Genomic DNA, 18,472 nt, shown 5'->3' with positions numbered 1-18,472 from the left:
CGCTTTGGATCTCTGAATCAGCAAAACAAGAGTTGGTTAAAAACATTGTTGGTTCGCGGATCTCTAACTTTGAAAAAGTCGTATTTTTTCCTTGTATTGATAGTGTTGTATTCACCTGTTTTTTTCGCATCTGTAAGTTTCCTGATTTTTTAAACTGAGAGATACATCATACCTTTTCTGTTTCTCAGTATAGCTATAAGCAACACTAAACACAACAGGACATAGAATCATGCAGCAAAGACCTGGACAACCGTCATGTTTCGATCGAATGAAAATGGGATTCATGATTGGTTTTGCTGTCGGAATTAGTTCTGCTGGATTATTTGGAACTTACTCTGCTTTAAGGTATATTTCTTGACAACAATGTGTTTTGTATTTTAAATAGAAAAATTTGTGCTTATTAATTTTGCTTACAGGATGGGATTGAGAGGAAGAGAGTTATTATCTAGTGTTGGAAAAGTCATGCTACAAGGTGGTGGCACTTTTGGTACTTTTATGTGCATTGGGACAGCAATCAGATGTTAACATGATGTATAAACCATACAACTTTGATAATTTATAGTCTATAGGGTGTATAGTCTAGGTGTGTAAAAAGGACGTTATTTTTATCGAGTAAAATTTTGATAAATAAAAATATTAGAGTATATAGTTTTTGTTGATTTTTTTGTTTTGATATTGAAATTATAAAATAAACATAAGGCTTTGCTTTATTTGTATTTTAAAATTAATATAACAGCATAATCCTTGCATTATAATACAATATCAAATTAACAAAAATGATCGTCTTTAAGCCGAATCTCCACTGGACGATATTCGCGACTCTTTTTGTGACAAGCGACTAAATAATTAGAGTGTTGATGACGATCGTCCTAAAAATCGTCCTATGGATATTCGCCCTTATTGACACGCTTAAATGATCAACGACGCATACCGTCATTCGTCTAATTTAGTGCGAAAAAATTATTATTTTCTTAGGATCTCACTTATAATTAGAGGAAATAAATTGGCTTGTTTCGAAAATATTATTTCCATTAAAAATAAGAGGAAGACGCACTAGAGAAAAAAGAACTAACATTTTTTAAGTTTTTATTTTATTTTTTCTATCACTTTTCTTTCATCGATTTTTGTCTTTCATTGTGTTTATTTACTTCTGTTACAACTGTTTGTACCAGTTTATTAAGTAAACTTTGATTCAATGTCAAAAAACAATATTTGGCGGGAGGTTCCAATCCAATAACGAAAACAAGTATTATCACCATATTATCACATTATTTGGTTCGCACTCTAATTAGAGAAAAATCTGACCTTAGTCGCATTAAATGAGAGGAAAAACAAAAAAAATTAGTAAAGAGTATCGCACTAAAAATTAGATGATATAAATTAAGGAAATTTCGAAAAACAGCCATTCAGACTAGACAGGACGCGTTATATTAGAGGAATAACGGTAAATATAAAATCGCAATATTGTAACGATTTAAAAAATGTACCTACGTTTTATATGGCGCCAGGGATGAAAAGTTGATATGCCCGTGCCCGTAAATTTTTAGCAAAAAAAATTCAAAGTTAAAAAAAAAATTCAGGCTAAACTAACCAAATTATGTTGACAAATTCTGAGGTTTTGAATTTAAATTCATAACCTAGACTTTGCCTTTTCTCTTCCAACAGAAAGCCTTGTGATTCATCATCAGTGAAGGTTGCAGCAGATGTTGAGGGATTTATCAGAAGAAGCAAAATGGCTTATATTCGAACTGGTATTACTGTTCTTTCTATTGGTGGACCTGGGTTGTTATATTTTCCAGTTGAATATCCTTGAGTGTCGTAACAAACGGGTAAAGCACGCGTTGAATCTCCGTATGTCTCACCAAAATCGAATCGGCGTTCTAAAGAGATACATATATTAGTTCAGCCAACGTGTTCTGTCTGACCTAATTTTAACCACCTTCAGCTGTAAACATGATTCTTTTTGGTTGTACCAAGGTTGGTTTTCTTTCAAAATATCGTTGGACCAATGTTGAAAACTTGAGAGTAACACGTGACAAATTTAAAAATAGAATAAATATTTGACAAGACGGCAAGCACATCAATTAATAGACACGACTTACGAGGAACAAATCCGGTGTAATCTGGCACCATTCCAAGTCTTCTGTTATACACAGACACGTACCGAAGATTACCAGTATCAGGTAATGGCCAAGTAGAGGTATGGGAACTAAATCACAAGATACAACCACACATTAGGGCAATTCAATTACCGCAAATTAAATAGGGTGTTAAAGTACCACATTTAACTACCACTTTCTTCTTTTTTCGTTTACAAGACCGGTCGAATTTTTTGCAAATCCTCCAATATCCAAAGTACAAATGCACTAATTGCCGGCTGTCTGACCCACTTACTGTTTGCTAGGCTTAAATTCAGAAACGTCTATTTTCTCAGTTTTGTTTCTCTCTCGTGTCAACATCGTTCCCAACGCATCGCCATAGGCGTAACGCGTCCATACACCATATCTCCCTCCAAGTTTATGTTCCTCATGCCTTGGCACGTAACCTTTGTAGCCTGGTATAGGAGCTTCCGTAAACTTTCTCCTTTCATCTAGAAAAAAAATGAATACTAGATTTCACAGGTATCAGAATTTACGCATAACCACACAGCACACAAAATCAGCATGTGTAACCTACCAAAAGATTTGCCATTATAAGCAGCGATGTACCTAACATTCACACCTGGATGAGACGGGTCAGGAGGGGGATAGTCCAGATGCACTGTTAGGCTTGGTTGTGAACGAGTCGTTTCTCTTAAAGTGTAGCCATCAACTTTATTCTTGTATTGGCTTCTTTTAAAATCTATTATGGCATCTTCCGTTCCTTCTTTGTATGTTTGACCGTATTTAAAGGTATGCTGTGGGACAAAACCTAGAATACAACGATATCTTATAAATCACTCGGTTTATATATACTGTAGAAAATAAAACACTCAGCGGCATTTAAATGCCAAAATTTAATAAAAAAGCGCTACAGAGGTTTTGCTAAGTATTTTTGAGAGAAATAGGAATGACATACCAGTATATCCCGGAACCATTTTTTCAACATATTTTCTGTCCCCGCCATCAGGGGGTAAGAAACATTCTCTAGCATTGTTGTTGTAAACAAAAATGTCATTGGATAGTGGTCTGAATGAAGAAAGTTTTTCGTTCTTCGTATATTTCTATGAAACACAATAGGTACAACGAAATCGATTTTAAATGTTAGCGGTCTTATATTTGTTTTTGAGTCCTTGATAATGCTATTTACATTTTTATTTGCAATACAAAAGCAAAGAAAAGAAAATTTCAACTTTATTAAGAAAGAATTTGTCGCCCCCAAAATTATGTCCTTTTTTCCAGTTAAGAAAAGTTTTCTATTTCCAGAAGTAGAAAATAGACCTTTTTAGTAGTAGAAACTCGATCAACATATTAAAAAATCTCTTTTAAAAAAATAAATATGTAATTTCTTTAACAGAGTAGTAAGAGTAAAAGAAACTTATTTAAAATCCTTAAAAAACACAAAGGGAATAAATTGACAATTATGTTTTAAGACACTTCTTGTCATCAATTTCAATTTTTTTTGTAAACACATAAAAGTATCCTTTGTTGTAAAAGATGCGCGGAAATTTTTTTCGTGGAATAAATACATATGTCCACTCAGCCTTACGGAGCACTGGTACGAGTTCACGTTCGGCGGGAGATTCGAAAATAAATTCGACGTTCGAAATACGTAAACAATTTTACAAACAAAACAGAAAGAAATTTACTTATCGCCAAAACAAAGATTTATTGTCGTTTTTTATATAGTATAGCTATATTTATTCATAGAAATATTATTTTTATTAACCGCCATACTTTGATGTTTTGATAATAATATACGTTTTATACGTTTGCTTTGGAAGAGAAAAATTTTAGTGTTTTTAGTGTTTTTTTTAAATTTAGTTATTTATTAATGACTAATCTCTTCTCTTATTAGCTCTTTACTTTTAATTTACGGCTGGATATACCTCACTAATGATACACGTTTCTCAAAAAGATGTCAAGCTATAGCTAGCTAATATAGTAGTATACCAGATATTACTATATTTGTACGGGAATGTCAATTATATTCCCGGCTTTGAACTTTCAGTAATTAAGACAACATTTTCGTTTTTAGACTTATTGACAAACGAGGAAAACCATGCTTTTCACATCTTTAATTTTTTTTATGAACTGCAGGTATTTCATTTCATTCTTATTTTCGTCATAATGTCAGACTCATACGATCACTGACTCACACCTGCTCTGTAAAAAATATTTGCATTGTAAAGTCTATTAAAATTGGCTTATATATAAGCAGGTTATTTCGCTTAGTATTTCTACATAGTTACGAAAAGCTGTTTGTTACCATAGTCTATAGAAATCTATAGACTATGTTGTTATATAAGAACAATTTCATAAAAACACGAGCATTAGATTTGCCTGAAAAATAAGAACAAACTAAGAACAATTCGAGACTAAATTTCTCCAAAATAAGAATACATCTCTTACAATTCTCTGGCAAGCTACCGATAATGTTTTTGCTTGTAAAAGTTTCTTTTGTCGTAATTGTATATGCTCTAATGAACGTGCAGTATCTATCGACCGGTCTCTAATAAACGGCCTCTCTTTCAGTCAAAAAGGGGCTTTTTACTGAAGTTTTCCTTCAAGCAATTTTATTTCTGTTGAATTTATGAAGAATATAAATGAATATTTTAAATTGTTACTTTTTTAATAACGCCAAGTCTCTATTTAACGCCCGTTAAGTTTAAATAAATGGAGTGTTTATCTGTTCATGAACAAAATTACAAAGCTGCATCTCTTACAAAACTGGCAGTTTTCACATATAAAGACGTAAATTCCAAAGATCATTATAAAAAAATTTTATGCTGAACCCAGAAAGTATGATTCATATGTTAAAAAACCTGTAAATGATTTGATTAATACTTAACAAACTCCCAGCTTATACATTATTATTCTCTCTCCAATGTACTTATAAGCTATATGAAAAGCAGTATAGTCAGAATATCATAGACAGCAATATATTGCGTTTGCCTAGTCTCTGCATATCATATTTCTTTTAGGAGTTAAAAATAATTACAGAAAATGACGACACAGCAAAAAATGGCTTTTCATATGATGAGAAATCACAATGTGAGACACCAATTACACCAGAACGTTCAACAACGGAAATTGCAAAACCATCAAAACAACCAACAGCAGTTTCAGCATCCACAACAACAACAGTTCACAAAGCAGGCTGTTGATGTTGCGAAGGACACTGAAAAGTTACAAAATGATCAACAGAGGCTAACGACTTTGCACTCAAAACTTCATAAGGAAGCAGAAAAGATACGACATTGGAAATCTGAGAAAGAAATGGAAATCAAACAAAAAGAAAGGAGTTTATCAGATGCTGTCCAAACAATAGATTCACTAAGGAAGTCTATTATTGAACTTCAATTTCAAAATGAAGAGTTTAGTTCTAAATTACACGAGAAAGAGATCGAAAAAGAAGAAACAGAACAAAGAATGCATACAGTTAGAGAGATGGCAAATGTTTTAAGAGATCAAATGACACAGCTTGAAAACCGAATTGCGAAAGGTAGCTTATCTCGAATTTTTTTGTTTGCCTAAAACTGTTATGTGAAAACAGTCCAGCTATAAACGAGTTTTTTAAATAATTGTTTTCTTTCCTGAAATCCGCTTTCATAATCACGAAATTTTAATCTTACTCGCTATATTTAATTTCAGAAAATCGATTTCATACGCAATTTATTGTTATATATTTGTCTCTTTTGATGGAATTTCATACACTTCAAAATGCATTTCAACAAAAGGGTTGAAATTTCAAAAACATTCTTGTGAGATCACTGACGAAACCCATTCTGGCAAGCAAGAGTCAGTAGCCTAGATAAAAAATGATAGGACAAAACGTGAAATTTTAAAGTTTGCTATTCAGGAGAACAAGATAAGGAAGAAATCAACCAAATAAATCAAAACATAATTGAACAAAATCAAAACCTTGTTCTCAAGTTCCAAGAACTGGATATTGGTCAAGCGACGATGATCGAGAAGAATTCAAAGCAAGTTCAATTGCTACATAGTAAACATGAAACGGAGGTATGTTAAGGGCTTTATCCTTAGAAATATGCTTATCTATAAATAAATTGACATGTATAGAGTAAAAAAAAGTATTTGTCGTCATGATAAATATAAAGGATAACAAAACATTTTAAAAACTTCAATGTACAATTCGATAGTTTAACGTTCGAATTGTGACAACGTAGGTGAAGTAAATTTTAAATAAATGTGAAATCTTAAAATAGATATATAAAGTATATTGTTTATATGAACTTGAACATTCTTGATTCCTGTTATTTTGATTTTTTGACTACAACATATACTTTTGATAATACCAATTTTTTCTAAATAACATCACAAAGTAATATATATATCATATTTGCTCTTCAAAGGTGAAAGACCTGCAAGCAAACATTCGACACTTAGAAAACCAAGTGATAACATTAATTGAAACCAAAACAGTACAGGAAAAATCTATCAATGAATACATAGAACAGATGAGAAAGAATGAAGAACAAATAGGCAACTTGCAGCAAGAGCTCTCCAAAGACAAAGAAAAGCTGCAGCATGCTGAACAGGTTAATTACACGTTTTTATTTTAATGATCATTGACAAATAACAGCATACAAAATGTTATTTGTTAATTTGCTAAAATAACAAGATTAAACAGCTTCAACTTCTCCTTTTTGAATGATCTTTTTTTTCTTTTGTTTGTATTATTTCAGTGGGTGCAAAAGTTAAAAATCTTCGAGGTTGTTAAGAATAAAATATTGCACCCGTTTTTATTAAAAATGATAGCGTATTTCAGCTTTTAACTGAAAAAAATTAATCTTTTTTAGAAAAGTAAAACATTTTAAAGTCGCATCAATGAAGTTCGGTAGATCTTTTTAGTTTTACATATTTTTGACACGCATTTTCATGCTATACAATTATTTAGGTAATGTATGCGCAGGAGCAAAAATTGACCCAAGCTACTAAAATTACAGACGATGTGTCAAAACAACTGCAAATATGTAATGAAAAATTAATTGAAACAGATAACAAATTAAAAGAAATTAAAAAAGAAAAGGAAGCTCATGAAAAACATGCGATAGAAGTTGAAAATATATACTCAAAAGAAATTAACTCTCTGCAAACAGATATTAAAGATATGTCAGTGAGTATTCAGGAGAAAATTAGCGAAGTGGAGAAGTTAAGTATTGAAAATGAAGAACAAAAAGAAATCATTGCAAAAATGGAGACGGATGAATTGGAGCAAACAAAAACCAGTGATGAATTGAAAATAAAGATAACAAAGTTAGAAGAAGATGCAAAACTCTATGTCGAAATAAAACAAGACTTAGCTAAAGAGGTCCAAGAGTCTTCCAGAAAATTAACCGAAGCTGAATCACAGATATCAGAAATGATAAATGAAAACTCACTTCTTCAAAAAAAGATGGAAGAGTTATCAGAAGAAATAATAACTTTAAACAGAGAAAGGGAATCTTTATACGGACAAATTGGCACTGGCAATGATGCAATAAAATCTATACAAAATCAGATTCAAGAAAAAGAAGAAATTATCAATGAATACGCTACTAAAATAGCTGAATGTGAAAGTAAATTGAAAGAAGCAGAAAAAAATATCGATATCCTTTCAAAATCAAATGATGACCTTAAAAAAATGCAGAATGACGTAAAAGAAAAAATCACAACCAAGGATCAGGAAATAATGCTGTTAAAACAACTAAATAATGATAAGGAGAAACATTGCCAAGTAAAAGATGAAAACCTAAACACTGCTCAAAAAGAAATCGATTGCCTCTCCTCTAAAATAGCTGAATACGAACGTGACATGGCCCAGTTAAGTGCACAGGAGCAAGAGCAGGTTGAAACGATGAAATCCGAGTTAGCTGGACAAGAGAAAAAGGCTGAAGATTTGGGAAATAAAACGAAATCTCTCCAATCTCAAATAGCTGTGAAAACAAAACAAAATAAAAATTTAGAAAGAGAAAATAAAAATTTAAAGAATCAACAAAAGAAAACAGCTGAAAAGAACAACAAGTTAGAAGAGACCGTAAAAGTATTAGAGGAAGAAATCAATATGAGTAAAACAAAAATAAGCGAGCTATCTAAAGCACTAGAATCAGCAAACCTGGAAAATAAATCAAAGGAAGCTGAATTTGATGTGGCACAACGCGAATTCTGTGCAACGTTGGAGCAATATAAACTAGAGAACGATAAGATAGTTGAAGAACACGTGAAAGAGAATAGGGATTTAAAAACCCATCTTGAAGAAATAAAATTGCGTTGCTCTAATGAAAATGACGTATTGAGGTAGGTTGCCTTATCCAAGACAGCAGTTGACTGTTTTAATCTATGTACCACATAAAATCCCATTAAAAAATACTTCGCAGTAGTTTTTTACAGATATAACCTTTTAATTATTTATTATTTGATTATATAACTTGAACTTGTTACGGAATATAGGCAGAACGTCCACCAAGCGAACCAGCTGATTGAAAATCAGAGAGTAAAAATTTTAGAGTTAGAAGCAGGAATTACTACAATATCAGTCAAGGATCGTGCGATAGCAGAGCTAGAAAATACTATCAAGGTAATACAAGATAAACTTGCTGTTGAAAATGAAAAAAACAAATCAATAGAAGAGCAATACAATAATTTGTTAGAAAAGAACAAATCTATGGTAAGTAATTATTCCATAATACTCTCTATTCTGTAACATCTCATATTCTTGCCACGATTTTTATCACCCGTATTCTATTTACCAGTCCTTCACTCTCCCTTAAAAATTACAAAATTATTATAATGTAATTACATAGCTTTGTTTCAAAATAGAAAAATCAATTAAGTGATGACGAGAGACCTGCACAAGACAGAGTTGTACCAACGACGCCCAAACTTACCACAGAAGAATCCATTGCAGTCACACCGCATAGCATTTTAAGAACAAGTCAATCTTACCGAGGAAAAAGAGTATTGTTTACAGGTAAACCTGCTGACACAAATGATATTTTCTTTCTTGCAGCACTTATACCTTCAGACACTTGCATTTCTAATTTCGACTGATAAATATCATTCCTAATTATTTTGTTATTACATAAAAACGTGCCACGGTATTTTACGTTGTCGCAAATTTGAGTAAATGATGAAGTTCTCAAAATTAAAGTAGATTGGACTGATGTGGAGCACAAATTATGTATCCTTGTAATTAAGGCAGAAAAAGTCAATCCTAGTTAATTAGCGCATTTTTAATATTTTGTCGGCCTTAATTTTCCGTTTCCTCTATTTGCTTCCCTTTGTCGTTTTCTCGAGATTTTGTCACTCACGTCTAGCAAGGTTGGACCGATGGGTTTGATCCGTGCGATCCGTAATCGCATTCTTACTAAAGTATTTTAATGAATGTTGTATTTCGTTATTTATTTATTTTCGTTAATTAATTTTTGTAACATGCTTTAGGTGTCGCTAATGAACACAAAACGTCACCAATGGATATTGAAAACACGGATGAAACTCCATGGAAACCTGTAACACCATTATTACCAATGCAAAAATCAGTGACAAAAGCAAAGAACATTAGGTATGTACTTCAAATTGACAAAACTTTCAGTTATTAGAAAACTATTTTAATTTCAAATGACCTCTAAATAAGGTGCATGCAATTAGAAAGTGGCTTTGGACAAGACAGTATAAGATATACGGATGATATTTTGGGGTTGTATTGATCAGGACAAATCGTAAACGAGAATAAACTCCTTAAAATTATTAATTTTTGTTTCCAAAGAAAGTATAAAATTCTATAAATTCATGAAAACAAATCTTGCAAAAAGAATGACCAGCTCACAAAAATTAATTCCCTGAGTATCGATATTGCTAAAAATAAACTTAGCAAAAAGTAGTTCTCACTAAAACTTTTAAAGGGGCTACGAAACGATTTAATAAGCTTAATCCCTTGACATTCCGAAGAATGGCGTTTAATAAACGGACCACTCAAAAGGTCAATGTGCAAGAAATCATACACACTTTAGAACAACATAGACGTCTAGACAGCAATTTTTTATGAATAATTAATCTTTTTATGATGAATTTGCTACTCTTTCTTTTTTATTTCTAAAAAAAGAAAAACATGTTCTTCATTACTCTTTTGGCAGTATAATAAGCAACGGTCTGTAAAATTTATTAAATATCAGTAAGATATCAAAAGTTTGTTTTGACGAGAAAACAGAGACAACACGAGGAGCTGTATTTGTTAAAAAATGCTATGTTGCTAGCTTTAAGATAGTAATTAATACCTCTAAAAGATTCAAAATCATTGTTGTTGCTTAAACTGGCTTTATGTGCCATAAACTTGTATGTTTCCATGCAAAATTTTGAAGGTTTTAGCTAGCTAGCTAGATCAAAAAGTTTAAAGATTATTTTATTAGAAAACTTGAGTTAAAAGCAAGGTAAGTGCTTCTATAGAATTAATCATGGATATTTAATATATGCAGGCAGGGGCGGCGCCACTAGGGGCTAAGTAATATTTTTCTGCCAAAAAGTGTCTCTATCACTGCATGAAAATTGATGTGATTCAACCAGAGTACCTGCAGGCTATCTCACTAAATAATGTGATTTTAATGCAGTGACGCATACCAACGAAATCAGTACGTAACAAGCAGGGCCGAAATAGCCGTTTTACGTGTTTTAGGACTTTAAAAACGCATTGGCTTCCAGAGGCCCTGTTGTTTCGGAAACTTGGTTCGCTCGTTAATTGTCACTAAAATCTCAAAATCTCCCACTATGCCTAAGCCCCCCCCCACTTTGGAAATTCTGGCGCCGCCCCTGGTAGGGACCTTTTCTGCCATTTTTAGTTATAGTTGAATACACAATATTATATTTAAGATGATTTAAGATTTGTTTTTGTTCTCAGTGATCATAAACTTTTTCACCGCTATTAGCTTGACTTTCGTGTAAGTCACTAAAGTCGGAAACCAACAGCCGTCTTACCACCGGGAAATCGGAGTAGTTAAGGTGGGAAAAACGCTGGGTCTCAAACGATTTTTCTGCGGCCAAAATCTGGCCACGCTTTTTGATTGGCTAATTTTATTGTTCTCTGCTCACGTGATTATTATCGGGGAAAGCCCTTTTCATCCCGAATATTCCAGCGAGTGGTTTCACTCACCCTAATAAACATTAGTGTTCTACAAAGTTTTTACCAAAGTAAGATTTGGTCAAGCTTGGTAAACACCTCACAGATAAATTAAAATTAGTCACATTAAGATTAGTCACATTGTTCGATTTAAACTCGGGGTTTCCGCTGAGTAATTCGTTCGTGCCTAAGCTTTAGTTTGAGAGAAACTCATTTTATCAACTCGAAGAAGAAAGCTTAGTTAACTAGGCTACCGTTTCATAGTCCCTTTAATTATGTTGGTAATGCATCTTCACATCAACGAAAATAGCTATATATTTTCTAATACTCTATAAAAAAGATTTGCGGAAATTTAATTTCGCACTTTTAAAAAAAGTTTTAGTATTTTTAGATTCGTTGTTTTTATAGATTTTCTCCGAAGCCATCACCACTTGTTCTCCAACAAATGGAAGAAGACGAACGTAGAGCACATTCTCCAGGTCCGAAGATAAAGAAGTTGAACAGGATTTCAAGACGAACGGATGAGAAACAACCAAACCAACCAAAAAGCAAAAATGGCGATGGGAAATTTACAAATGAAAAAAATGCCTTCCTTAATTCAGCGAAAAGAAATATATACAATTCGCCAAGAGCTGTTTTAGGCCGTACTAAAGAGTCACCACATTCCTCGCTTCTAAAGAATAAAATGAAAAAGCTGAAATCTAACATTAAAAAAAACAAAGATCAAAATCTGTCATGGTTCGATGCTGATAACATTTTCGGTTTTGATGGTTAGAAAAAAGAACTTGATGGTCCTGGAATGTTTACATCTACATTAAAACTTCACTATTGTTTATATAAAGTTTCAATTATAATGAATTCTCTGTTATATCGGACATAGAACCATAGGTTTGTCTCTCAACATATACAGTGTACGGTTTCCCCGCTATGTTTAATTTCAGAATATTAATCGCAATAGTTTGAGTAAAGTTTTTCTTTAAATTATACAAGTTTAAAACCCTATTATTTTGTTGTGTTTGTGTTTAACGTTTGTGTAGTTGAAATTGAAATTAATGTAATTAAATTGTACTATATCATAATAATTATGTTTATACTGTTTATATTAATATCGTATACATACACTTGAGTTTATAACTAATAAATTAAACATTGAAAACAAATATATGTCTCTTCCCAACCTCATACTCCAGCTTGTGCAAGGTATGCCATAATTGTACATATTTTTGCGCGTTTATTTTTCGCGCGAGTTTAAATTCACCTACAAATAACAAGGAAAATAGTAAAATTCACAGTAATGAATCCTTTTTTATGTAAAACAGTAGAAAAATTATTCTGTTTAAAATTGCTTTAGTTCCAAATCTTTATTTTCGCGCGTAATAATTTTCGCGTTTCGCATGATAAATATTCCCCATCTTAAGCTTTCGTGAGGAGGAAAATTTCCAAAAATTACGGATGCGATTACTTTCAAAGAAATGCCGAAAAAAATTTCGACAGAAATAGTACAGAGATTTATTACAAAACTATAGCGCAAGGCGCAACGAGTTGTTTACAAATATTAGCTTTCGCGGGTGAACGAATTTAAACAAAAGGCGAAAAATAAAGCCTACTTATATCCTTCAAGTGTTGGAATACTAAGCTTAGATTTTAAAGTAATTGAAATTCTCCTTTGTGCGTGACAGATACCTTCCCTACTGACAAAACTATATAAGACAAGCAATATTGTTTGTTTCTTCAGGCGTTTTATTTCACTGTTATACATTCGCTGGTATTCATTTTCACGGATAAAAGTTTCCAAAAATATAGGCGGGTATAAATTTGCGAGAATTGCATACAAATGCTAATGTTTTGAAAGAAAAGCTTTTTTCACCGAAAAAAAATCAAATAATAATTTTAATGCTCGTTTTTGTGATTTCGGAGGAAGAGTGATTTTTGACATTGTTTCGATTTTCGAGAATGGAAGAATATTTTGCAGATACTTAATCTCGAAAATTTAGTGATGAGGTAAGGATGTTTATATTTGTTCTGTTATAAAATGAAAAAAAAAGAATATTAAAGATGGGTAAACTGAAAATTCTCAAACGCGGCATTTGCACTAAAATCTTGCTTAACTTGAAAATGGATAATTATTTGCCAATATATCTTTCCGTGTGACAAAATTTCCTATCACTTAAATTATTATATAAAAAAATAATCTACTTTTTTAAGCTGCGGATCAAATCTTGAACAAATTCAGGAACTAGTTCAACTTCTTAAATTTACTTGTTTTAACTTCTTACAACTCTGACACTCAAGCCCTTTAATCAACTTTTTTCCAAGCTATTTTTTTTCGTTCCTGTTACCCTACCATTTCGGCGAATTAGTCCATTCATTTCCAGTAGGTGAAACTTATCAGTGCGACTTTTTAAATACATACTTTCTATGAACTAAGAGAATTTCAATGTAACATAACATCACTACACACGTCTCAAACACAAACAAATTAAACTTTTAGAGGATGTGAACAGTTACACAATCGTTTGCTAGTTACACAATCGTTTGCACAAAGAGTTTGCTATTAGCAACCTTTCATTTTAACCTTTCTTAGTGTAATTCCAGTCTATCCACCTCCAACCGTAGGAAGGGAATGTCTAATAACGACGCTCTTTTCGCAGGTACCCTATAAAAGTGTAATCCAAACAGCTTGCACACAGGGATGAAATCGAGCTGGAGTACCCGCAAGTACATCATTATCAAGTTTTTAATGCTTTAAGTAATTTTATTTATTTAAATATTTTTACGAAAAATAGAATAATGACGTAATACTAAAATAGTCTGATACATATACTATACATGTAAATATTTTCTTCGGTAAACAGTATATTGTAAGCTGTGTCTAACGTGCCACTACACTTCACAACTTGAACTAAGCTTCATAGCTCTAAATTCCATACAATCTTTCTCTTCTTTCAAAACAATTCAACTGCGAAACTAAACAAAGATATACAAACTAAAGCACACACTTTTTGCAAGCAGAAAATAATAATACAGGTCAAATAGGTTTCGAGGCTTTCTGTTTTTCCAGAAAAAAATATAAATAATGTTTAAATGCGGTCAGTTTTGAAGTGATCGAAACCGCTTGCGATTAGAATTTTTTTTACGCACATTGCACTAGTTTCGCAGCGTGCGTTTTACGAGAAAAATAAGGAATGAAGGAATTTGCGTCTCTTAATGGAATAAATTTTCGCAAGAATTAAATTTCTAAATTTTTTTTGTGCTTTTCACGAAATACTTGAACTACCACTGTCGTCATTGGCGAAATTCAATTTTTCGAAACGTTATTTTTAGTCATTGTGTTTTTGCGTAAATTCACCAATTTTTCACCATTTTATTTATTTACATCTTAATAAAAAAAAAATTTTCTTTCGCTGACATTGTGCCAACTGTTGAAGTAAAGACTAAGTGATTTCCTACCTAGGTCCTGAGAATTCTTACGTCAATGACAGAGATGACGATTTTTCTGATGAATCTGGTTGATGTGGATGAAGAACGAATTGCATATTTGATGAATAGCCGTAATTTTGTGCTACACGCTTTTTTTTATCGCAAAATCGAAAAGGAAAATGATGGCAAAAAAAATTGTTATTTGAAACTTATATCTGAACATAAAAAGGAAAAGTCTGTATACAAAAATGTGGAAATATAAGGAATAAAAATAGAATTAACTTACGTTAGAAAGTTTGTCAGTGTGATAACCATAAGTGTGTCCACAATTGAATTTTAACTGTGGGGTATAACCACTATATCTAAACAAAGAAACAAAAAATTGATGAGTGGCAATGTTTAAAAGTCCCGCTATGAACTTGGAATGAGAAACATCTGGTAAACGTTTCCTTAAAACACCACCAAACCAAAATTTGTTATTTCTATCCAAGCACAGAACAAGATTTTAGAGAAATTTTAAGAAAATTTCTACCCTGTTCAATAAGTCAGAGAGAGTTGTTAATTTATTTGTCCACTCCAAAAGATCTCACGCTCTGTATTAGTTTCAGAACTATGGCTTTAGAGCTATTTAAATTAAGATTTAAACAAAACGCAGAAAATTACCATATTCTGTATTTCAAACAACAAAAATTTGCTAAAACCTGCTTTCTTTATATTTTTCTGCTTTAAAATTTCTCCACATGGACACTAATATCTGTCTGCAGGAGGTAGCAAAAACTTTAAGTGGATTTCCACTGAAGATTGAAGTGAATCGGATCAGAATATATTGTGATTTCTACGATCTGATTGTTTAATAAAATTTTCCTTTCTGACTTGAATCATCTTAACTTTTCTTGCGTACAGGAACACAAAAAATAATAATAACTAGCAAAATAACTAATCATCAAATTTACTGAACAAATTCATACAAAAAATCAATGTATGTTATATAAATAAGCTTGTTCACACAAGAAGAGAAATGTTGTTTACACATGATGGGTATAGATGGATATTTATTTAGGTAGGCTTGGATATTATTTTAGGTTGTTCTGTCTGAGAGGTTAAGGAATTGTATTATTTATTGACAATACCAATACCTTAGATAAAATGAAGTTTATCTGTTATAGTTGGTGAATGTATGGGAGGTAATGAGTACTTTGTCGAGTGCAAGATTTCTGCAAAATTAGATGGGGCGTAATGCCTGTTAAGGTGGACATCACAAACTATTCAAAATCTAAGTCAGTCTGATTTTTTTATATTTCTTGCTAAATTACGGTCGCACTACAATTTTTAAAGCATTGAGTGAGGCCATTGAAATAAAACACAGATCACCAACACATGCTAGAGTAGTCCAAGCCATTGAAAAAATTTGAATAGCTATGGCTCTGTAGGAACAACTTATAGGTAAAATTTTGTAATTAAAAAAATCAGGACAATCACATAAATTCTCTAAAGAGTAGGATTCCTTTTTCAACAGCATTATATTCTAGGGGCTAGCAATATGAAAATTAGTTGTTGCCACCACAAACGAACATTATTTAGACAAAATTTACCATCCCGACAAATCAGATTATTTAAATCTTGAAGGTTTAAACTTATTGAAGGTTGGTTGGAGATCTGGACACTGAGGATACTTTTGAAGTCCGCCTAGGTTCTTATTATAAGCAATATGAATATTTTTATTTCTCTGTATGAATATTTGTATGTTATTGACAGCAGCACTATTTTAAACATATAATCATCCCTGGCTTTCCTCTTCACTTTCCTGAATTCACCAAATTATTCCTAAATGCAGAATTGCGCTTTTAAGCTTGTTGACCTAACCACGAAAAAAACAACTGGCAAAAAGTAAACAGAGCTGTGTTACTTCATTAAAGATATATACTTATATTTAGCAAACTTTTGACAAATCTGCCATTGTTGACGACAGCGTAGGCTAAATTTCACACAAAAAATGATTTAACTTTTTCTCATGGTCAGAGTTTTTCTAGTTCATAACATTTTTTTTCCATTCTCAATAAGATTTTTGTAGCTAGCTAGAATAAATGACGTATGGCGCCGTAGATTAGTGGCTATAGCTCTCGTACTCTGTGCGGGAGACCGGGGTTCGATTCCTCTTGACAGCGATTCAAAATGGGCGAGTGAATGTTACCGTAGCCCCGGGTTAACCCAAGCCATGTGGAGGAAATTGGGAAGATGGCACACTGTGTTGGCCGTTGAATGTTGCCGGGAGTTGTCTAGTAGAGCGCGGGCCCTAATTGGGTCTGCGTTGCTCAAAAATGAGCATTAAATACTCTAGGACTCTCCATCTAAGCCATGGCCCCTCCTGGAAATAATAGACAGGGTATATCCCTCGATATTTGTGAGGCTAGCCATGTAAAATATGCACATCTATCTATCTATCTATCTCTTGTTGTGTTGACTCTAAAATTGTGTTTTCCAGTACCAAGGCTAGTAACTAGTAGATATTCAGCTACCACCTAAATTTAGAACCTATAATTTCAAAATAAAAAACAAACCCTGGTAGATTACTGGCTTCGTGTGGATGTATAAGATCTTTAGGTGTCAAAGATACATCTGCATTTTTTCTTAAGTTGGTCTTTTGAGCTGTCATAGCCGCCATTTTAAAAATCGAATGTTTTGATCACACTTTTCAGGGGGTTTGTCAACAATCCTCGTTGCTAAGAAAAGGCAAAGCACACTCGACCCAGATTACTTACAGACTACCATTTTCAGTTTGCCACATCCCTGTCGCCCCCAGGGGGTCGCTACGCCTCAAAATGCGGAAACCCTTAGGAACGAAGTTAAGTTTTTCATCTAGTCGCTCACATCATAAAAATTCAATAACTATTCCTTTGCTGATGGAAACAGTGCGCATTTGAGAAGGGTTAGGTCAACATTTCTCGTCCCTGGACTTCTTCAAAGAGCTTTGACCTATTTTTTGGAAGCACCCTCCTCCCCAGGTTATTTTCGCCGTCTTCTATCAAAATGATGTTGATCAGTCGTCACTCATCCCTTTGCTCCAAACGTACCCCAATTTTCACACATCGCACTTGTCGCCCTGCCTGGCAATAAAAACATTGCACCTTACAAAGGAAGCCACGAGTTTCTCTTTCTTTTTCTTAGATTGTCAGAAAAAAGCCCTGGCAACAAGGTTGGCTGATAAGATTACTACCCACTCGTTGTCACAGCTTAAAAGTTTTACGCGTTGTGGTTAAATTATTTTGTGAAAGAATTTCACCAAACAAGTACGGCGATGTTTAAAGATATTTTTTTTCAGTTTTGAAACGAAATAATGCGATGTATTATTGAAGCTTTGAGAAAGTTTTAAATTTTACGATCACCTTTTTTGGAATTCGAAAGAAAGTATTGTTGACAAAAACTGTACAAGAAAAAATATTAGAATATAAAAAATATCCCGATGATGGGAGAAGGATCTCCCGAAACGTCGCCTACTAAACTATCATGTTCAAGAAATGATAACCTTTCCACAGCAATATGAATACTGAACAGACAAACCGAAATAATATCTTCAATAATAAAAAATATTAGAGTAATTCTTTCCGCAGCATTCTTTCAATTTCTTGCGAGATAATCGTGTTCTTTATTATTTTCTTCCAAGAGTTTTTGTCATCATCGTCGCTGCACTTTGACAGACCTCACAAAATCTGTCATGACACAGCGCAGGTGAGACATAAAGCTCTGGGAACGAACAATTAACGGAAATATTTAAAATACTGACTAAATCCCTAATTTTCCGATG

General features: G+C 32.8%; 3 protein-coding genes across 4 annotated transcripts; 2 read left to right on the top strand and 1 right to left on the bottom strand.

Annotated features, from left to right (window-relative positions):
• Positions 1–22: 22 nt before the first annotated feature.
• LOC130646210 (reactive oxygen species modulator 1-like) lies at positions 23–644 on the top strand. Its single transcript, XM_057452369.1, has 2 exons — positions 23–345; positions 417–644. The coding sequence occupies exons 1-2, from the start codon at positions 230–232 to the stop codon at positions 523–525; spliced, it is 225 nt and encodes a 74-aa protein (XP_057308352.1). The 5' UTR covers positions 23–229; the 3' UTR covers positions 526–644.
• A 57-nt stretch (positions 645–701) lies between these two features.
• LOC130646207 (protein FAM166B-like) lies at positions 702–17,909 on the bottom strand. Of its 2 annotated transcripts, none has more exons than XM_057452366.1 (7): positions 17,229–17,909; positions 14,957–15,032; positions 3,058–3,202; positions 2,722–2,910; positions 2,395–2,590; positions 2,103–2,209; positions 702–1,880 (listed from the first exon to the last, which is right to left on the bottom strand). In XM_057452366.1, exons 1-7 carry the CDS (start codon positions 17,330–17,332, stop codon positions 1,738–1,740), a joined length of 960 nt encoding a protein of 319 aa, XP_057308349.1. In that variant the 5' UTR covers positions 17,333–17,909; the 3' UTR covers positions 702–1,737. The 2 variants fall into 2 exon arrangements, with proteins under 2 accessions (XP_057308349.1, XP_057308347.1); XM_057452364.1 differs by having other exon boundaries at positions 2,677–2,910; positions 17,229–17,891.
• Positions 4,174–12,410, top strand: LOC130646203 (synaptonemal complex protein 1-like). Its single transcript, XM_057452360.1, has 9 exons — positions 4,174–4,238; positions 5,123–5,643; positions 6,001–6,161; positions 6,515–6,700; positions 7,060–8,438; positions 8,592–8,808; positions 8,961–9,111; positions 9,582–9,702; positions 11,659–12,410. The coding sequence occupies exons 2-9, from the start codon at positions 5,145–5,147 to the stop codon at positions 12,023–12,025; spliced, it is 3,081 nt and encodes a 1,026-aa protein (XP_057308343.1). The 5' UTR covers positions 4,174–4,238; positions 5,123–5,144; the 3' UTR covers positions 12,026–12,410.
• Positions 17,910–18,472: the final 563 nt, after the last annotated feature.

The sequence above is a fragment of the Hydractinia symbiolongicarpus genome, chromosome 5 (assembly GCF_029227915.1).
Source record: "Hydractinia symbiolongicarpus strain clone_291-10 chromosome 5, HSymV2.1, whole genome shotgun sequence".
Taxonomy (NCBI): Eukaryota; Metazoa; Cnidaria; class Hydrozoa; order Anthoathecata; family Hydractiniidae; genus Hydractinia; species Hydractinia symbiolongicarpus.
Note: the sequence above shows the minus strand (reverse complement) of the source record. Positions and strands in the feature narration are given on the sequence as shown.

Bases quoted from the DNA above. Each gene is read 5' to 3' on its own strand.
- LOC130646203 (XM_057452360.1), top strand. From the start codon at position 5,145: ATGACGACACAGCAAAAAATGGCTTTTCATATGATGAGAAATCACAAT. The intron at 5,644-6,000 runs GTAGCTTATCTC...TTTGCTATTCAG, and splicing joins TGAAAACCGAATTGCGAAAG to GAGAACAAGATAAGGAAGAA. The intron at 9,703-11,658 runs GTATGTACTTCA...TTGTTTTTATAG, and splicing joins ACAAAAGCAAAGAACATTAG to ATTTTCTCCGAAGCCATCAC.
- LOC130646207 (XM_057452364.1), bottom strand. From the start codon at position 17,332: ATGGCGGCTATGACAGCTCAAAAGACCAACTTAAGAAAAAATGCAGAT. The intron at 15,033-17,228 runs GTTTGTTTTTTA...TTCTTTGTTTAG, and splicing joins GAAGCCAGTAATCTACCAGG to ATATAGTGGTTATACCCCAC. The intron at 2,911-3,057 runs GTATGTCATTCC...GTTGTATTCTAG, and splicing joins AATGGTTCCGGGATATACTG to GTTTTGTCCCACAGCATACC.
- LOC130646210 (XM_057452369.1), top strand. From the start codon at position 230: ATGCAGCAAAGACCTGGACAACCGTCATGTTTCGATCGAATGAAAATG. The intron at 346-416 runs GTATATTTCTTG...TTTTGCTTACAG, and splicing joins GGAACTTACTCTGCTTTAAG to GATGGGATTGAGAGGAAGAG.